This window comes from Emydura macquarii, unplaced genomic scaffold (assembly GCF_026122565.2).
Source record: "Emydura macquarii macquarii isolate MOO-44397 ecotype Brisbane River unplaced genomic scaffold, CSIRO-AGI_Emac_v2 contig_1253, whole genome shotgun sequence".
Lineage (NCBI taxonomy): Eukaryota > Metazoa > Chordata > Testudines > Chelidae > Emydura > Emydura macquarii.
Genome location: NW_027131390.1, coordinates 79,201,987 through 79,221,657, shown reverse-complemented (window position 1 = coordinate 79,221,657; position 19,671 = coordinate 79,201,987). Strand labels below are relative to the sequence as shown.

Below are 19,671 nucleotides of genomic sequence, written 5' to 3'. Positions count from 1 at the left end.
AGCTGAGAATCGGACACAATGTTTCTTTATGTAGAACACTAAGTTATTTCTTTTACCAAAAGTAGTGGCAATGAAGAAATTTGATATTTTGTTAACTAACAAGAAAATTGTGTAATTGTGTAGTGTAATTGACAGAGTAGCGATTTCTACAAGGCCCTCTTGACCCCAGACTGACTGAAAAGAACTTGGAAATCGAAGTTTTTCTTTGGAAAATGCTGCTTTTGTCGAAACCAAAACTTTTCATGGAAAAATACCAGTTTTAATTGAACTTTCATCAGGACAGGATTCTCAAGTCCAAGATGGAATTTCTGGTCAGGCAGAGACCCATACCAAAATAGTCAATAGCCTGGTTGTTAGGCCACACACCTGGGATGTGAAAGACCCAGGTTTCAGACCAGGAATTTAAACCTGTCATATTTCAGGCAAGTAACTACCAGGCTACTAGCTCTTCTGGGTTGAGTTTCTTTCTCTCCCTCTCTGTTTTTTCCACAAAAAACTTCAACAGGTGTCAAGTTCAACTCAGGTCAGTGCAACAGGATAAACATGTCCTACACAGCTCTCATCAAAACCCCTCACAGTACTTTGGAGGTTACTGTGTCCTACAAGTGTTCACAGATGTTTGCTCCAGTACAGGTTTAAAAAAAAAAAAAAAAAAGCCGTTTTCCAATTTAAATTGGGCAGAATGGGCAACTTAATGCCCTCGGGGAACAGAGGAATAGTAGATTAAGTGAATACTGTGGAACTTCTCTGGCCAATCAGCTTTAATTTCCAGCAGGTCCTACGTTATGTTAGAAGGCTGCTGAGTCAGGTAGTTTATTATACAGGTGAAGAGCAAAGTCAGACACTGCAGAGGTATCAGAAAAGGAAAAAGTGCTGAAGAAAACCTAGATATTTACATCTTTCCTAAGTAAAAGGAGAAAGAATTAGCAGTGTTCTCTGAGGACAAATTGATGAAACCTGTATGTAAAAGACAAGAAAACACAACAATGAATAAAACTCCCCCCCCAAGAATTATGCCCATAAAAGTGGAGAGCATTAATCCAGTGAAGATCATTCTTCTTGTTCTCCTCAAAATTGTCAACATAATATTCCTTTCTATTGTAACAGTTAATCGATCTGATTTCTAATTTTCATACTTAGTGCAATGAAGGAGACTGTTATTTAATAAATAATTAAACAATGAAAGAATATTGTAATCTATTGTAATTTTTATTACTATGTGAAACCTGGACATAGTTGACTTTATTTATTAAGTGAGGAAAAGTGGGCCTAAACAGACTAGCCTGGAAATGATATACTTTTATGTTTTTAACCATATATAATTATTGTGTAATGAACTTTCTATATTAGATAGGAAAGAAAGGAAATGAGAGTTTAGACGTATTAATTTCATGCCACTTTCTTATAAATCTCTATTCTGTTCTTTGCAATGAAAAAGCATTCATGGTTTTGTTTATTTGTTCTCCCGCCTTTCTTTCTTACAAAGAGTACTTACTTGCCATCTGTGCTCATATATTCTTGTTTTTCTTCCTTGGAACTTTGAGAGTTATCTACAGTACTACTGCCAGTAATTGAAGATGATGAAGCAGAATAATTTTTTTCAGTATCTAGTGGTACACCAGTAGAAATGAAGGAGGCAGAAACCTCTTGCGTCCTAAGAGAGGTATCTGCACTTTCACTTTCCTCTTTGTGCTGTATATTCTTCTTTTCCTTTTCACTGATCTCATCCAGGCTATATTCAGAGCAAATTCCAGCTACAGTCACAAAACAATCACCAATAAATATAAGAGACAGAGCAAGTCTAAACATTTACAATTAAAATAAACTGAAGAAAATTTTCTGAAGAAATCACACAAAACAAAGAAAAGTCTGACTCAAAGTTTAAATTTCTATAGGATTTACTATACAGTTCTTTCCTATCCAAATAGCCATAGATATTTCTTTATATCTGTGAATGCTACAGAGAAGCTTACTTTGTTTAAAATGAATATTAGATTAATTTTTTTTAAATCTACAGTACTTCGCAATAAACATAGTTCTAGAAATATAGCAAATGTTCATCAGGTCTCTATATTATTTTTTCTGATAAATCTCTGTTATTCTCAAATTCAGCTTTTAAAAGGATTTAAAAAGACAGAGGATTTAAGAACAGTTACAAGATCCAAACTTAGTCCCAATCAGATCAGTGGGTAATCTGCCACTGATTGGCATGGGACCTACCCAACAGTTATCAAAACTTTGCTGGAATACCTTCAATTTATCAAAATTTAACTAACAGAGTACTCTGATATGTATCATATAAGGTAGTTACATATGTTACAAATAGAATTCAACAAATATGTGATGCTACATGCAATACATTTTAAAATATAACAGTACTTCAATTAAAATGTAACAACTAAAGTGTATAACTATCAGCTTCCACCCTTAAAATACCATGTAAGACATAATAAAAATTTCAAGGCTGGGGTACCTAAGTTAGGCTTCTAAATAAGGCTGTGCAAAAAACTAATTTTTCAGTTTGCTGGCAGTTATTAGAAACAGGGGAGGGCAGAAATAGTTTTAGATCAACCCAAAACTCATTTTTTTTAAATTATTTTATTTACAGCAAATCGAAAAGTCAGAATTTTAAAGTAAAGCAAAAAGTTTTGTTTATTTTTTAATTTTGGCCATTTTAACCTTTTTTTTTTTAAAAACCAATTGCAATTGGAAAATTAAAGTCTAAGGTCAGAAAACCACAGTGGTGTACATCTTATACCCAATAGCCCAGTGCCCTAACCACCCAGCTACAAAGTCATTCTCACTGTGTCTTACTGACCCAATGATTATTTAAGTATTTCACACATAGCGGAAATGGTTTCAACAGGAGAGTTTGAGGGACCCACTCCCAAATACCCTTGTGGTTAGGAATCTCACCTAGAATGTTGGAGACCTGAGTGGAATTTCCTGCTCCAAAATAACTGTCCTAACCAGCAGGCTGCTGGTTGTGAGGTGAGCCCTCAGCACTGCCACCCTGAGACTTTAATCTGACATTTCCAAAATTTCTTTTTACTGAAACAACTCATGACCTAATTTCGTTGACCTGAATCTGGGTATTTCAGAGGAAAAAAAAGTTTCACCTATACATTTTTGCCCAGTTCTACTCCTAAATGCAAGGTTAGTCACTAAATAAAAGCGCCTTGATTTCCCGAGGTGCCACGTGTCCCTTCAGCTCGTTGACTTCCTACCACAACCTTCCTACAATTAGTTGTCACTATTTTTAAAACATTAGTAAGTAGACTCTGCAATTGGCTGATTGGTTGTATTGCTGCTCATACTGTTTGTTATTCAAAAGACACGCTAGGCTATACCTTGGAAATTTAGGAAAACAATTATGGAATAATTATTCCAGATTAGTTATTTTGATGCAACTACCCACCCACCCCTCCATGCACAGGGACACACACACGCGCACGCACGCACGCACACACACACACTCTTATTCCAGAAATAACTACTCCAGAATTTAAAAGTATAGACAATCCGTACATAAATGGCTATAAGAATGGTGACAAAATAGCAGCTGGGAGCTAAGGGGGAAGTAATTAGTGGTGGAAAAGTGAATCTACAAGGATCCTGGAGCACGCATTTCTTAGAGATTAGGGAGAAATCACAAATTGCCCTTTTTCAACTAGCAGATTTACAACAACACAGGCTGGACAGCATGCTAGCTAGCATTATTACAGAAGAATATAAAGACTGAGAAAAGTTCAAATCCAGAAAAGAAGTTTAACTCATGGCCTGTAAGGATAAACTCAAAATTGGAAGCAGCAAAGCTTTAAGTAGTGTTAAAGGTTTCACTTAATCACATAAAATGGTCATTGCAGCATTAACTAAATTTATGGTTAAAAACTAATCATGAAGGCCAGACAGCCACATTCTGCTATTCTATTCTGTAGGTTTTGATGCTGTCTTCATCACTGTAATACCAGAGGGCTTTCCAGTATCTGATTAGTCACATTGTTTAATTTCTGTCACATGTGGATCTTCCTCTCCCCAAACAGAGAATGATGTCTGAAGCTAGCATTTTGTTTTGGTAGGGAATTTTTTTTGTTGGTGGATTTTTTTTTATTTTTATTTTTTAAACAAAGCTCTTCCTCTACCTTTGTACCTGCAGGGTTCTCTTCTGCCAGCGTTCTACTCCTTCTCCATAACCCTCCTGGTTCTTGACAGTGTCTTGCCTGCTCACACCCCCTGGTAGCTCACCTCACTCTCACAACTCCAGCCACACCCTTTCTCTGGAGCAGAGGCTTTATAAGAAGTTCTAGGTAGGGCCTTGATTGGCTGCAGGTGTCTTAAATGACCTGGAGTAACCCCTACTCAGCTACCAGGGGAAAAGGGACTTGCTGAGCCTGGAGTGGATATATTGGCCATCTAGCACTCTCCGGTAGCCATCTAGTCTGACCCTGTCACAATTGCTATGTGTTTCTGAGAGAGAAGACAAGGTAAAAGAAGTGCTCCTTGCACATGAAGCAAAAAAAGTGGTGCGGTTTGTGATGGGCCTAATTTCTAGTGGGAATTTATTCCAGTCTTGGTCCAGCCCCCAAAAAAGCTTCATCTCCTGCACAGATGAGCTTTACCCTTGGGGTAGAAAGCTCCAATTTGCCTGAGGGGCAGAGTTGTTGGCCATGGTCTTCACATCTGAAGAAAGGGACTGAGACCTAGAACTTGACGATGTTCTGTGAGCAGCTGGTTTAGAAAACACAGGACAATGTGCCTGTGGCAGCCAGTGTTGCTGAGGAGACATTCTGCAGCGTTGTGCATTAGTTGGAGTTTCCTAAAGGGATTTTTCCTTGGGCTTCGTGCCCAAGTATATTGGCAATGTGTAGTCCAAATGCAAGGTGACAGAGTCATTCATTAATCAAGGCCAGGATATCCACTAGGATGGGATGGAGTCTCCTAGCCACCCAGAGATGGTAGGAAGAATTATTTGTGGATGCTGCTATGTGAGAGCTTAGTCTCAGCAAGGAATTCAGGAATACTCCTCAACTGTAGACTGAACTGACCCAATTCTTGGTGTGGCCTTTGAACCAAGGGACACCCCACCATTAAAGCAAACTTGTCAAAGTGCTTTGCTCTGCCCACCAGCATGAACCCCCTGTCTTTGCTCAGGTTCAACTTCAACTAGCTTTTTTTTTTTTTTTTGGTCATGAGCTGATCTTATCCAAGCACTGGGTCATCTTGATGGTAGTAGAGTTGCTGTATGTGGTAAAGAATAAGAAGAGCTGTGTATCATGTTTTCTCAGTTATACCCCTAAACTTGCTGAAGTAGTTCACGTTTTCTGATTTTGTTCCAAATGCCTGGTTTTCTAGGTTTAATGTTGACCTGTGGTATTATTGAAATGTGACATATATGTGTACGCAACACACATGCTATGTCTACTCTATGAGCTAAGGGTTTGAGTCCCCTGCTCTTGTACACATACTTCCAGTAGCTTGATGAGAGCTAGTGTATGTCTAAATAGCAGTAAAGGCATAGTAGCATGGGCAGAAGCATGGCTGTGCCATGTTGAGTATATACCACCAGTTTTGAGCCTGTTTGTACTCAGCACAGCTGAGCTGTGCCTCCACTCTGCTGTCCGTGCTACCGCTGGTATATTACTATTTATACTTGTGTTAGCTCTCGTGACGAGAATGAGTACATGAGCAGAGGGGGGAAATCACACCCCGAGGCTATACACCCCCATCACCACCACACACAATTGTATATATACACACATGCACAAGGCATAAAAAAGATACTTTTTTATCCATTAAATGTTCCCAGAAAACCAACAAGATCTTTAAAAGGTATTTATGTAGGAGAGGTGTATATGTTATTCACCAGAGCAAATATTAGGCTATGCTGTTTTAACAATATTCCTTTCAAGTTATTAACAGCCCATTGGGCTAAAATGTACCTGAAGACTTTTTAGTTGAAAGATCAATGATCTTACAATGTAAGTCTCCTTTGGAGACATTACAGTCAAATGGGTCAATAACAGTACCATTTACATGGTAGACAATAATAGACTAACATTTTTTGTGAGCTATTATGCTCCAAAGTGTAAGAGACAGAGACTTATATACTCTCACCATTCACCCATTATAGTCTATCATTCTTTTCAGTGACCTAATGGACCTTAGGCTCTTTGGAGACTTTACTTTGTATTGTGTCAATAAAATTGCCTCATGAAATGTAATTAAAGAAAATAGTAGGGAACACACAATAATTGTTAAATATCTATACACATGTTAATTTACTCCTCTTTCCCTAAACCACAAGACTCTAACTGAGCTACATATGGTAGGCTAGAAAAATGTTCAGAATGAAAACTAAAACCATTAAAGAAAGATACATCTTTTTGTAGTTGTACAATGCAACATTCTAATAATTTTTCTTTTAAATGTCTCTTCTAGTAGGTGTAATCCTTTAAAGTATTTTTCAGTTCAGAGTGGGATTTTTATAAAGGAAATAAACCTCTGAAAATAGTAGTTTATAATGGAAATGTTAGCATGTTTTAAACTATACAAGTGCAGTGCCACTTAAATGAATATCTAACAGAAGCACAAACACATACTGTTACTTCAAGTGATCATTACATTGTGACTGGTATTCATATGGTAAATCTATTATACACTGCTATTTCATTGAATGAGCAAATAAATTTAAGCAGCGGCCATTTTATATGATACAATGCAGAATGCAACATTAAGTCAAAATCTTAATTAAAAAAAGGACAATGCTCAAAATATCAGTGTTTCAGAAACGACATTACACCAAATGAATGGAACTATTGAGTTTTTGGCAGTGTTAAAATTGTTCTCAAATTTACACTAATACATTATTATTATTCATTTATGTAGTAACCAAAATATGCTACACAATTTTTAAAACAAAGACTGAGATAGGATTACAAGGAATCTATGTTCTTTTACAGGCAAAACCTACTCCCCACATCAAGGCGAGTAGCTGGGTTTTCCTCATGGGGATCCTATAGAATTACAGGCCATGGAACTGTAGCAGAGCTGCCACCATAATACAGTGGCATCCAGTGAGAAAGTGTTGACAAAAAACTCAATCATGCAACTTCTCCCAACATCTGGATGGACTATGATGGATCTTGAGAACAAAACATGACATAGAAGCATCAAAAGAAGCACTAATGAATACCTTCCCATTCAGTGGGCACAGTTCATATCTCAGTACTTTTATTGGGCCTGTTTCTAAGCCCACTGAAGTCAACTGGAGTTTTTCCATTGTTTTCAGTGGGCTTTGGATCAGGCCCACCATTATACCTCTCTACAACTTTTGACAGTCAACCAAAAGGTACTACTGACCAGTGGGAAACACTTAAAAGAACGAGCCAGGCTACTTCCACTCCCATGGAAGGTGTCTGCGTCCCCATTTATCAAAGTGATGCAAAGATCTGGGATCCTCAAACTCACTCTAGATTTCTAGACGTGACAATGTCAAAAATACATTCTTATACCATTAATTTCCTATAACACTTTGTCCCATCCCCATAGATAATGTTCTGGCCATGGTAACTCATGCATTCATCACCACCACCAGTATGGGTCACTGTAATTCACTTTATCTGGTGCTAAAGTCGGAAACAATGCAGAGGGCTGCAACTTGCACAGAATATAATAGCCCACTATCTCAGTGGGACTGGCAATCTTGAACACATCAACCCTTTGCTCTACATCCTCTGTTAGCTCACAATCTGCTTCTACTGCCTATTCAACTCCATGTGGCACCGGTGGACAAGGACCCATCCATCCATGACCTATGAAAACTGCTGCATTCTTCCTAGAGCCGTATCTCTAACAAAACCCAGGAAGAACGTGCAAGAGCTAGAGCTAAAGCTAAACCATTCTTGGCCAACAGGGCTCGACTGTGGAATAAGCTGCTGGAAGAGATTAGGCTAACATGCTGCAAAGACCCTGTTTTTTTAAAAAATAAAGATTTTCCATTATAACTTGAAAGATATTTATATTTTACAAAAAGTATATATACCACAAGCAGAGCTTCCTAGAACCTAAGAAGAACGAAGAACAGACTATTCCAAAAAGTTAACAGATCTAATTCACCCATGCAGCACTCAGATCCTACAGTGATGGGAAATGAAGAAAATCTAACACAGATCAAAAACCCTAAAATAGAAGCATAGTACAGCTAAAGAAATAAGTCAGAGAGCCCCCTGATTTTATTCTTCATCTTAGAACTGAATTGTTTCCTCTGTAACTGGACACAAATTTAACAGAGAGAAAATTAAATATTAATAAACACTCTCTGGAAAGAAAAGTTTATGGCAGGGCATTATTATAACTGATTTTTGTTCTCTACAGCAGTTCTATAAATAGCGAAAACTTCAACATCACAAATGTTATAATATTGGTTGACTGTAAATTATCTATCCAAAATATCCAACAGAAAGATATTGCAACCTACATTTAGAAGGCATTTCAGATGCATCAGGCCAGCCAGTGTTACCAGAAAGATTAGTTTCATCTGTCAGTTGCAGGAGAGTGTTTTGTTCAGAACAATGCAAGGCACTTGATGGCACTGTGGCTCTGGTTATATCAACTTTATTGCCTAAAAAGCAGTTTAGGAATAACAATATTCATTAGCTTGCAGTAATCTGCAGATTAAACAAAGTAAATATTAGAATGACAGTAAACAAAAATGTAGCCAAACAAATTTCAAAGCAAATTAGTTATTTTTAAAGGAACTTTAACAAATTATTTGTGAAGTTGAGCCTCCAGTAATACTCCAATTGTACTTCTGCTTTTATAACAATTTCAGTTTATACTTCTTTAAATACACTTACCCTCAAGCTAAATTTTCAACATATCCTTAAGAAGGACTCCTTTTCTGCACCCAGGATTTTTTAGATGCCAAAAAACTGGCAGTTTTTCAGATGCCAGAAAAAACTTAGGTCACAAAGACTTTTTAGTCCCTAGTGTAGACATCATTTATTCAGAAGTCTAAGTTACCTAAACTTCACCTGCAATTATTTGCTCACACAATTGCAGTTCAAAATCAGAGGCAGTATCCAAACGATCTGGCCATGATTTGCAAGATATCTTATTTGTCTGAATACATTTTTCACTAAGAAGTTTATTGCTCTCCTTATTACTCTTTATAATTTAGGCAGAGTATACGATATGTGACGACACGTACATATCTGCACCATATTTCTTCAGGATGAGATCTTAGATCACAAACTAAACAGGGACAGGGTCTAGTTAGAACTTGTGATTTAATCCATTACAGCTTTTTCATTCATCCAAGGAACCACTCACATGACAACTTTCATCCAAGCTGGTAACTGGTTAGTGACACAGCTGGCTTTAAATACTGTTTGTATCCAAATATATTATGGCCTAATCTTGGTTGGTAACCAAGTTTCCTCCTTGACAGAGGCCTAAGATGATACATGGGTCTCTGTATAACTAGTGTGGCACACTTATGTTTCGTGGTCGAAACAGAATTCCCTAACCATGCCCATGTAACCAGTTTAGCTCATCCTTCTGCCTTCCAATTGTCTGTATAGCAGGACATTTCAGAGTGAAGAGCCTCATATACTGCTGATGCTACTCCATGTGCATGTCCTTTAGACATTTTATCCCCTGTTGAAACATTTGAGATGGTGGTTTTCCCAGAATGCACTGATGCAAACAGAGTTAGGTAACATGGTACTGGTCATACAAGCAAGAATTATACTTGGTTGTGTTGGTGTGGGGGGAAATGATGTATGGAAGTGACTCGACTGTGCTGTTTGTGTCTGGGTCAGAAGAAGGTTTCCTTTTTTTAAAACTATTTTTCAAGCTATTTCATGAATGGCTAAAAATTCTAGAATACCCCCTAGGTATGTCTTTTAAAAATGTAACACACCAATACAAACCGATTTGTATTGGTTTGTAACCAATACAAACATCAGGTATTTGTTACTATATCATGCAAAAGTACAACTTTTGTATTTTAGAAAGCCATATATATACTTACAGGACTGGTGCGAAAAAAAAAAAAAAAAGTAGCAGCATCCAGGGGAAATCTCAGATTTAAACAATAACTAAAGACAAATACAATGGTGGATCTGAAACATCTGCAGCATGCTCTTTTTATTTTTTCTCTTTATTACCGTGCTTTTATTATGACTGTTCTTGACTATGTTTGAATACTATCTGGGAAGAATACCTGTTGGAGATAGTACTTCTGTGTCTCTTTCTTCCACAATACGCTCTACAGGGATTGATTCTGCAGATTCTGATGCTGGAACAAATTAAAGAAAATGTTACAGACAGCTTTCTTTTTAAATGCAATCCTTTATTTCTTAAACACTGATATAAATCTGAAATAAAATATTTAACTTTGACTTTGAGTTTGGTGTGTTTCTAAGGAATGGAGGGCGGCTTTCATCTCAGTGATTAAAGCATAGTTGCAAGCACCTCTTCAGTAGTCAATTCCATGGTACGTACACACACACACCAAAAACAAAAAGAACAGACGACTACACACACACACACACACACACACACACACCTCTCTGTGCATTTCATCTGTCAGAATATTATGGACTTTGAAATAGAACAGAAGTTCATACATGACATTTTCCTCTAAAATTGTACTGTTTTCATTTATGTCTTTTTACCAAAACATATTCTTAATAAAGGTGTTTGACATGTATGTATAATTTTACGCAAAGTTCAACCAATAGGGTGACATTTCTTTAATATTAATAGTTAGCCAAGGTAGACTATTACCATCCTTCCATTTCTGCCTAGTTAAAAAGTAAAAAGATTACCAGTTTTTTTAGTGTCACTTTGGTCTTGCGGTATTCTAGAGGGTGGGGAGGGTGCCTTGCGTTTGGTCCTTCTCAAAAGGGAGTTAACAGATGATGTGCCACTGAGCTGCAGAGAACCTGTTCTCACTATTCCTTGTCTCGACAGACCCTAAGGAAAAAAAAATCAAAAGAACCAAGAGTATTCAGAGAAACAGCAAGAAAAGTCTGATTATTGTGCTCCAAAAGTGATATTTATAATTTATACCTGAGAGAAAGGAAACAATCCTCATCCACTATTACTCAAAATTCCAATAACTTGTTAAGTTTCTGAAGGTTTCTCTGAGAAATACTTTTAAACTATTCCCAAGAGGGAAAAAAATAATCAGAAAATGGTAAAGGGGGGAGTGAGGGGAAGTGTATCTTGTAGAATGCTAGATATTCAAAAATGTATCACACTGTTGATGATAAACAAAATTAGCTGTCATAAATGTTATGTAAGGAGTAACCTTGAATCTCTCATGCTTTTAAAAAAGGCCATTTCATAAAACTCTGATTGGGGAATGTTCCTAAATATGTAGTAATATGGTGTAAATATGGAACAACAACAAATATTCTTAAATATTCTAAAAATAGGGATTTAGCTCTCTTTCCCAGTGCGCACACAACATGGAAGCATCAAAATACACAAAAGGCATCTGATGGGAACTTTTTAGTTTATACAGTATGTTGCTATGGCAGTCCAATAGGCATTTAAAAAAAAGAACCCTGTTCAGTTTTCTTAGCACTTGTTCAGCATCTCAAAGGTTGCCATAATTTTGCCTGCCATTGTAACAGCTATTAGCCTCATACTGAAGTAACCTTGTATTTCCATGTCTTAGAGTGATTACTTTCAGGATCCCAGTGATAAAAAAAAATGTTTCATCCCTGGTCACAGATGCCCATTCCTGTAGCAATTTTGATCACTGTCACTTGTCTATTTGACAGCATAATAAAATCCAGCAATGACATTCATTTTATGGTAGTAGAATCTACACTGGAGCCAGACCTGGGGGTCATCTTCAAAGGACTTTTGTCTGTGCTTCAATTAAGCAGTCCACTTCATAAAGTAGAATCTGAAGGATCAGAACTGGCAGGAACAGGCTCACAAATCTTTCTTTTACTGATGGTCCCGCCATAATTCAAAAACCCATTGACAGCAGAATTCTTGACCTTGTCAATACCCATGGAGTAAGACACCTTTCATTTATCAAGCTACCACAGAACAACAAATGTGTCTTAAAATAAGCTGACATTTGTTATAAAAAAAAAATTTTAAAAAAAAGGATTTAATCCCAATTTCGAATAAGTTTGTCACAGTGCAACACATGTAATTTTTTTATTTGATAAATGTTGTTTAAAAAAGGGGCTGAGTGAATACCTTTTAGGGGAAAATATGATGCAGTTTGTTTCAGTATGCATATGACACCCTGTTTGTGTGTGATATTGTTTGTTGGCTGCTATTAAAGAGCACCCTAACAAAGTATGATTATTGACACATTAGGGCAATGCCACTTAGATATGCACATGAAAGAGCACAAGGTTTCCAAGTTTCCCTAAGGACAGATGGGTTAGTCTTACATAGCATGCCCCAGCTAAATGTCAATTATAAAGAGAACATTAATAAATTGTTCTCCATGTCTAGCAAGGGTAGGACAAGAAGTAATAGGCTTAAGCCGCAGCAAGGGAGATTTAGGCTAGATATAAGTAAAAACTCTTTCACTATAAGGAGATTTAAGTATTGGAATAGGTTACCAAGGTAGGTTGTGGAATCTCCGTCATTGGAGATTTTTAAGAACACATTAGACAAACATCTGTCAGGGATGGTCTAGGCATACACAGTCCTACCTCAGCACAAGGAGATAGATTAGATAACCTCTTGAGGTTCCTTCCAGTCCTAAATTTCTATGATTCTATATCTGGCTTTAAGAAGTTAATACAATGGGATGTGACACTAAGGATGGATAGGGCCATCTAGACATACAAATCAGTCTAGCAGGCATTTAGATTTTGTGAAATACGATTAATATATATGGAAATGAAGCCATATAGGAGAGCATCTGTAAACTACATACCTCTTACTGTTGTTGGAAATAAAGGAGCAAATTCTGCTCTCATTTCCATCCATGTAAATCTGGTGCAAAGGGAAGTTAGTTACATTATGGTAACTGGAGTTCTTTGAGATGTAGTCCCTATGTGTATTCCACTGTGGGTACGCATGTACCCATGCACCTGAGACCAGAAGAACCTTGCAAGTAGTATCTGTTGCTCTGTGCCAGGGCCCTTGCTCTCTTCATGCTTTGTAACTAAGGTATAAAGGGCGGTGCAGACCAATTCCTTCTTTATCATGGATCCAATTACAATCCAAAGCAGAGGGGAAGGAGGGCGGGTATTGGAATACAGATAGGGACCACACATCTAGAACTCCAGTTACTATAAAGTAAGTGACTTCTCTTTCTTCTTTAGTGCTGGTCCCTATGTGTTTTGCACTGGGGGAGACTGACAAGCACTATTCAAGAGGAGAGGGTGCAAGGAGGCAGGTAGTTTAAGGATTACTGCCTCAAAGGACACGTCATCTGTGGAGGCTTGAACTAAAGTGTAGTGTTTCACTAACGTGTGGATAGAACTCAATGTTACTGCTTTGCAAACGTCAAGAAGGGGTACCTCTTGAAGCAAAGCTACTGAAATTGCTGTTGCTCTGTTAGAGTAAGCTCTCACTCCATGCAGGTGAGGGAGATGTGCCAATTGATAAAGTGGTATACAGCCAGAGATCCATTCAGATATTCTCTGAGAGGATATAGCTTGTCCCCTCACTCATTCCACTATAGCAACCAACAATCTAGGTAACTTTCTGAGTGACTTTGTTCTTTATAGGTAAAATGCTAATGCATGTCTCAAGTCGAGGGAATGAAACCTCTTCTCATCATTGGAGTCATAAGGCTTTTGGAAAAAACACAGGTAAGCATATTGATTTTGAAAGTCCAAAACCACTTTTGGGGTGTATTTAAGGTGGAGTTGTAGCAATTCTTTATCCTTATGCAATACTGTACATGGTGGATTGGCCATAAGGGATTAATTCGATGGCATAGCCTGAATGGATGATATCTAGCACCATTTGTTCACTGTTATCCCCCTACAGTAGTGGGAAAACTGTGCTAAACAGCCACCAAAGTAGAAATCAAGGTACGTTTGCAGCTCCCAACTCTTGTTAACAGTATATGTTGGTCAGGAAATGAGATTGAGTGGATGTGGCAGCAGTTGTAGGAGCTGTGTACCTAGGTTTCTACACCCTTTATCATTTACGAGACAGCTCATAAGATCATTGGTGGTAGAAGGACTGTGGCAAGGCCCTAAGCTTATACAGCTGCTTACAGTATTTCCTGTTTAGGGCTCATGTATATATGCCCAGAGAGTGAAGGGTTAGCCTGCAGTCTTTTAACGAATGCAAAGACTCATCTGTCTTAACACTGAAGAGGTTAGTTTCATCACAGGGCACTCCCTCTACCATATTTTGGACCTCTCACAAACACTCCTAAGAATGTAGCCATGATTCACAGCAGGTTACTATGGCAGTCACCATTGATTCTGATGCAGTGTCAGCAGCATTGACTGATGCTTACATTGAGGTCCTGGCCATCAACTTACCTTCATCAATAACAGCTTGAAATTGAGCACTGTCCACTCGACAGAATTTCCCTTTACAGTCTAGGAACTTCGAATAGCTCATTAAATCATATTGGCCAGTAGTGTCTAATAGTTTGATATTTTATATTCGAGACTGGTAGATGTAAAAATCTTCCTTCCCAGAAGGTCTAAGCACTTAGTCTTTTTATCAGCAAGGGAGGCCCTTGGTTGTTGCTTCATGGATCTTTCAGTTGCCACTTGAATGACCAAGGAGTTCAGTGCAGAATGGGTAAATAGGAACTCCAATTGCTTTGCTGGAACAAAATACCATTTTCTGCCCTCTTTTGAGTGAGAGCACAAGTTGCTGGTGTATATCATACAGTCCTTGTTGGTTCCGATATGGCTGTGTTCACCAGAAGCACTATTCAACTGGATCCCTCAGCTGCAGGATGTCCAGGAGCTTATTCTGAGTATCCTAGACCTCTTCCAGGGAGATCTGGAGCTCATCAGCCACTCTTTATAGTGGATTCTGGAATTATCTATGGTTGTCTGGAGGAGATGGCAAAGCTGGAGTGTCCATCTCATTGGGAGATAAGGAAGATACTCTTTTCAGTACCAGTAGTTCCAACTCATCTTCCTCCTCTTCAGTGGGTTGTGGTGGAGGTTCTAATTGACCTCTTGGTGGGGAGATGTGACATGACTCCTTGTTGGACTCCGCAGACTATGGATGCCATGGATACATGTTCCATGGGCCCTAATAAGGCCAGTCAGAGGAGTCTAAGATGGATCATGGAGGTCTCCACAGCATTGGATACCAGCAGTCTGGAGAAGGAAGTCCTGGTTTAGGTGAATGACTTTGGTCCCAAGAGAGTCTCGAACCTCTGCCTGGACTGAACTCCCTCTATGGAGGTGACTGATAGTTCTTCAGGAATCCCTGGTTTCTCTGATGATGAAAAGATTGGGTCTAACTCCATGGTTGGTACTGTCTGTGCTGCTGAAGTCTGGAAGCCATGACTGACAGACAGGATGGGGGATGGACTTCTCTAAGAGCCCCCTTTCCCCCTCAATCTCCTGCTGGTATCAGAATATCCCTGGTGAGAATCGGCCCGGACAACAGATGCTTCCTGGGGGAACATTTTTAACTAACAACTAACTATACTGAATAAACTGTACGAATACTATCTATAGTAAAACTTTATAAAACTTTTGAAATATTTACATATTTGAGGACTAAAGGATCAGCTCTGGCACTGGAGGTTCCATCTCAGGCTCTGCAGCTATAAGAAGGAGCTGGAGAGGCAGCTGATCTGTGCTGCCCCAGATATCCTCAGTACAAAACACAAGGAGAGCAAGGTCACAAGTATAGACCAACTAACTCTGCTTGCAAGATTCTTATGGCCTCAGGTGCATGGAAAACCCACAGTGGAATACACATAGGGAACAGTGTTCAAAAATGAACCATGACTTCAGGGGAGTTACCCAGGGTTTCCACAGGAGTAAACTGGTAGAATTTGGCCCATTAGGATTAATCAAACACTGATGCATTTGACATAGTAAAGAAAACTGGAAAATACAGAAGTTGTACAATCACTGTGAGTCACTTTACTTATATGTCTCTCTGTTTCTCCTCCCACCCTTTGTCTGTCTTTTTTGTTCAGACTGTAAACCTTTGGGCAAGGACTGTTTCTTACTATATGTTTGTAAAGGGCCCAGTTCAATCGGCCCCAACTCTTAAATTTATGTCCTGTAGGTGCTACAACAAATAACAAATTATAATAATAATAGTTTCCATCAATGTCCCAGGATGTACTGATTTTAAAGGAACCACTTTCTTACATGTCACAGAATTTCTTCTCATTGAACTCCTCCCCAGTGGCTAAGAAAATATTTTGTTATAAACAGGCATAGCTTGAAAATTTGATTAGACAGTGGAGCAGTGATGAGACAGTGGAGTAACCTCCTCAGTAATTTTTTTAAAACATCTTTCTTTCATTGTTACATTCAGTGAAGAGGCAAGAAAAGACCAAGACAGACTGTTACTTAATTTTACAATGGTAAAGAAAAAAAACTATTTTTCTCCTCTTCAAATGACAAAGCTTCTCAGCGAAATATAAGACAAAATTTAGAATTTCTGTTAAACAGCGCTCTCTTGTGGTTTTTTTGTATTAACTGGAAATGAAAAGTATTGTGTACAAAATAATTAGACTAATGGTTCATTTGAGAAATTCTGTTTACAGCCTGAGCATCAAATTAATCTCAGGCCTATTTTTCATTCAGCATTTCATTTAATCTTTCTGGCATTCCAGTAATCTAATTTATCTGAAGAACAATGCCTTTTATTCCACATTCAAAGCAGAATGCAAAATACAAATATGCAGTGTTTCAATTTACACTGATACTTTTACACTTGATCTTTAATTGGAATTCACAACTGACAATCTGTGCTTTATCAAGATTTACCCAGTGCATTGATTTCCCCCCCAATTTTTTTGGAATAAGTTCAATATACATTTGGATAGCCTCTTTCATAACTTCATTCAAGTACATTACTATACAAGCAGACAATTTTATTTAGTTTAACATCCTTGGGCTTCCAGTAAGTTAAATGTATTTCCCAAGAGTCCCACTTCTTTCTAATAATTTAGTTTGGAAGACTGTTTAGGAGACTATTTTTTTCAACACCACATTAAACTGCATTTTACTATAAAGGGCAAAGTGAGGCAACTGAGAAATGACATAAAATCCCAAACTCCTGTCTAGTTAATGGACATACTAATGTAAACTATAATGTTTCCACATTTAAAGCAGGTATGTAAGCTATTAACCCGATAATAGAAGTTGAGAATGGAACTCCTATTTAGCACCACACAACTTAAAATGAAACTTCCTTGTTACAAAATAGTGGTTTTCTTTACGCATGTTTGCAGCACCAGTGATTTTAAAGTTAAGCAATGCGCAAGTCTTCGGAGGATCAGAGCTTTAGTCACAATTATATGAATCTTTGCTATCTGGCTTTTATCCAATTCCTTCTTTCTAATAAGTAAATAAATATATTTAACTTCTAAACTTACTCATACAAAAAATGTATTAATAGAACATTGGTTAATTTTATTTTATCTTTTATAGTACAGCCAATATTTTGGAAACATACAAGGAGATTTAAAATGTATCTTTAAGTGATACACTTATCTCAGTGTAAAATATTTCTTGTTTCACTATGATATGCTCAGAACATTTTAGTAGAGGACTTTTTACTTATACAGTGTAACAATTTCTGTTCCAAACCTCAGCAAAAATACCACTGCCTCAGATATTCTCAATCAATGAAATGTCTTTGGGTGGGGAGGTGGGAAAGAAAAGGTTTAATAATAGCTCACCTGTTCATTTTCATCAACACTACTCGATTTCACTAGATAGGCTGTGGGTCTGACGTGGTCATGTGCAAGATCATGTGGCACGCTTTGAGATGCAGGCATTGGAGGCAAGGGTGCTCTCCGCTTCTTCGGCATTTCAGATGGCAACGTGTTAGAGTCATACTGCTTAGAAACAGTGTTGGATCTAATGATAAAAGTTGGCCTGGATTTGCTCATCAGCGGAGTTGCTGGGGCACTGGCAGTCTTAAAAGGAGAGAGAAAAGAACATCACATTCTAAAAGTATTTGAACCTGCAAACCTGATTATTCTGAGAATATATTTAGACATATTTTGCTTATGAAGTTACAGAAAATGAAATCTTACTTGTTCTCGTTTCTTCTTACTTCGCTGAAAAAACCTGAAAAATCCTTTATTTTCTTTCTCCTTCGAAGTATTCAGGTTTTGAGAAATTTGGCAGGAATCTAGAAAGGAAAATAATAGTTCTAGACATTTATTGAATAGATTATTCATGGTATATTTGGTATATCCTTCTGGAAGGCTGGTAGCAGAGTATGTGGTAAAGAAGAAATATTCTGTATAGTAGCCTTTTGAAAGTACAATTTGGACAAGCTTCCTGACATTACCATGCTTTTCTCTTAATTTCTCTCATTAAGTAACCATAAATCAGCATAAATTTTACTCTCCAGGGTATGTGAAAAGTACTCCATATTAGCATTACACTAAAAATGATCAATTGTGTTAGAGAAGATTTTAGTTACAGTCAAATAAAATCTTAGACTTCCATGTAAACTGCCAAGATCCTGTGTACTTTATTCAGGTTCCTGAACAAAGAAAAATAAAACTTGCTATGTGTGTAGTGCTTGTAAATGACCATACCATTTTCAATTAATCACACCCTCATAAACATATACCTATATGAAGAAGTAGCACAATGGTAATGCTCTAACCTCTCAATATGAAGATCACATCATAAACTATGAGCCACTGGCAAAAAGCCACCAAATTCTTGCTAAACTGGAGAGCAGGAATTTTCACTCAAAATCAGGATTCTATAAAAGCATTTTATTTTAATCTAAAAAGTCTTATGTCCTGTAGGAAAACTAGAAGTTCTAAATGCACAAATATTGACAACCAATGCCATACATATGGGATAACCACAGGCTAATTGACAATCAACCACTCTGAATGCACAAGGCAGGGGGAGGGTGCAAAATGCTTTCACTCTGCATTTCCTCTCCTTGGAGAAAGATTCTCCGCCACAGATCATATTCCCTTTTAACTATCCAGCCCCTGTCAATTCATAGCTTTTTTATTCTGCAGACCACCAGTAAAGCCATTGTTTGCAAACCACTGATGTAATATGTATAGTACACACATCCCAGGAGAGTAAAATTTCAGAAGTACATTATGCGCTAAATCATCAAACACAATTCCACATTAAAATTGGATAGAGGACTATATAAAGTGATTACAAGACAATCAGGTCTCTGATTAAAAACCCAATAGGTACGTGATGTACACAATTTTCCTCAGAACTACAAGGCAAGACTGAAAACTTGAGGTTAGGTTTGAAATAGAAAGGAACCAAGACATCTACCCAGTGGTGCTAACCGCTATGAACCCCTTCTTTAGCATAGAAAATTATGATTAGGTCCATTTGCATGCCACTTTCACAAAACAAATGTCCTCTGCTGGTCAGTCGGTGAGAAAGTTTATTATTTTTAATTATTATTATTTTTAGTTTAAGCAAGTATTTGAATTTAAGCAAGATCTCAATGTGAAGAAATCAACCATTCCCATTAAAAACAGTTCAGCCATACTGACAG

The 19,671-nt window shown here is 37.6% G+C and overlaps 1 protein-coding gene across 4 annotated transcripts in view; it reads right to left on the bottom strand.

The window, feature by feature from the left end:
• COBLL1 (cordon-bleu WH2 repeat protein like 1) overlaps positions 1-19,671 on the bottom strand; it is a 127,825-nt gene that overhangs the window by 14,646 nt on the left and 93,508 nt on the right. For all 4 annotated transcript variants that reach the window (XM_067549348.1, XM_067549346.1, XM_067549345.1 and 1 more), the window contains 6 exons: positions 18,209-18,306; positions 17,849-18,088; positions 10,833-10,980; positions 10,226-10,300; positions 8,477-8,620; positions 1,496-1,754 (listed from right to left, as the gene is read on the bottom strand). In XM_067549348.1, the coding sequence (XP_067405449.1) occupies positions 1,496-1,754; positions 8,477-8,620; positions 10,226-10,300; positions 10,833-10,980; positions 17,849-18,088; positions 18,209-18,306 (964 nt within the window). The remainder of the gene's footprint in view (positions 1-1,495; positions 1,755-8,476; positions 8,621-10,225; positions 10,301-10,832; positions 10,981-17,848; positions 18,089-18,208; positions 18,307-19,671) is intronic.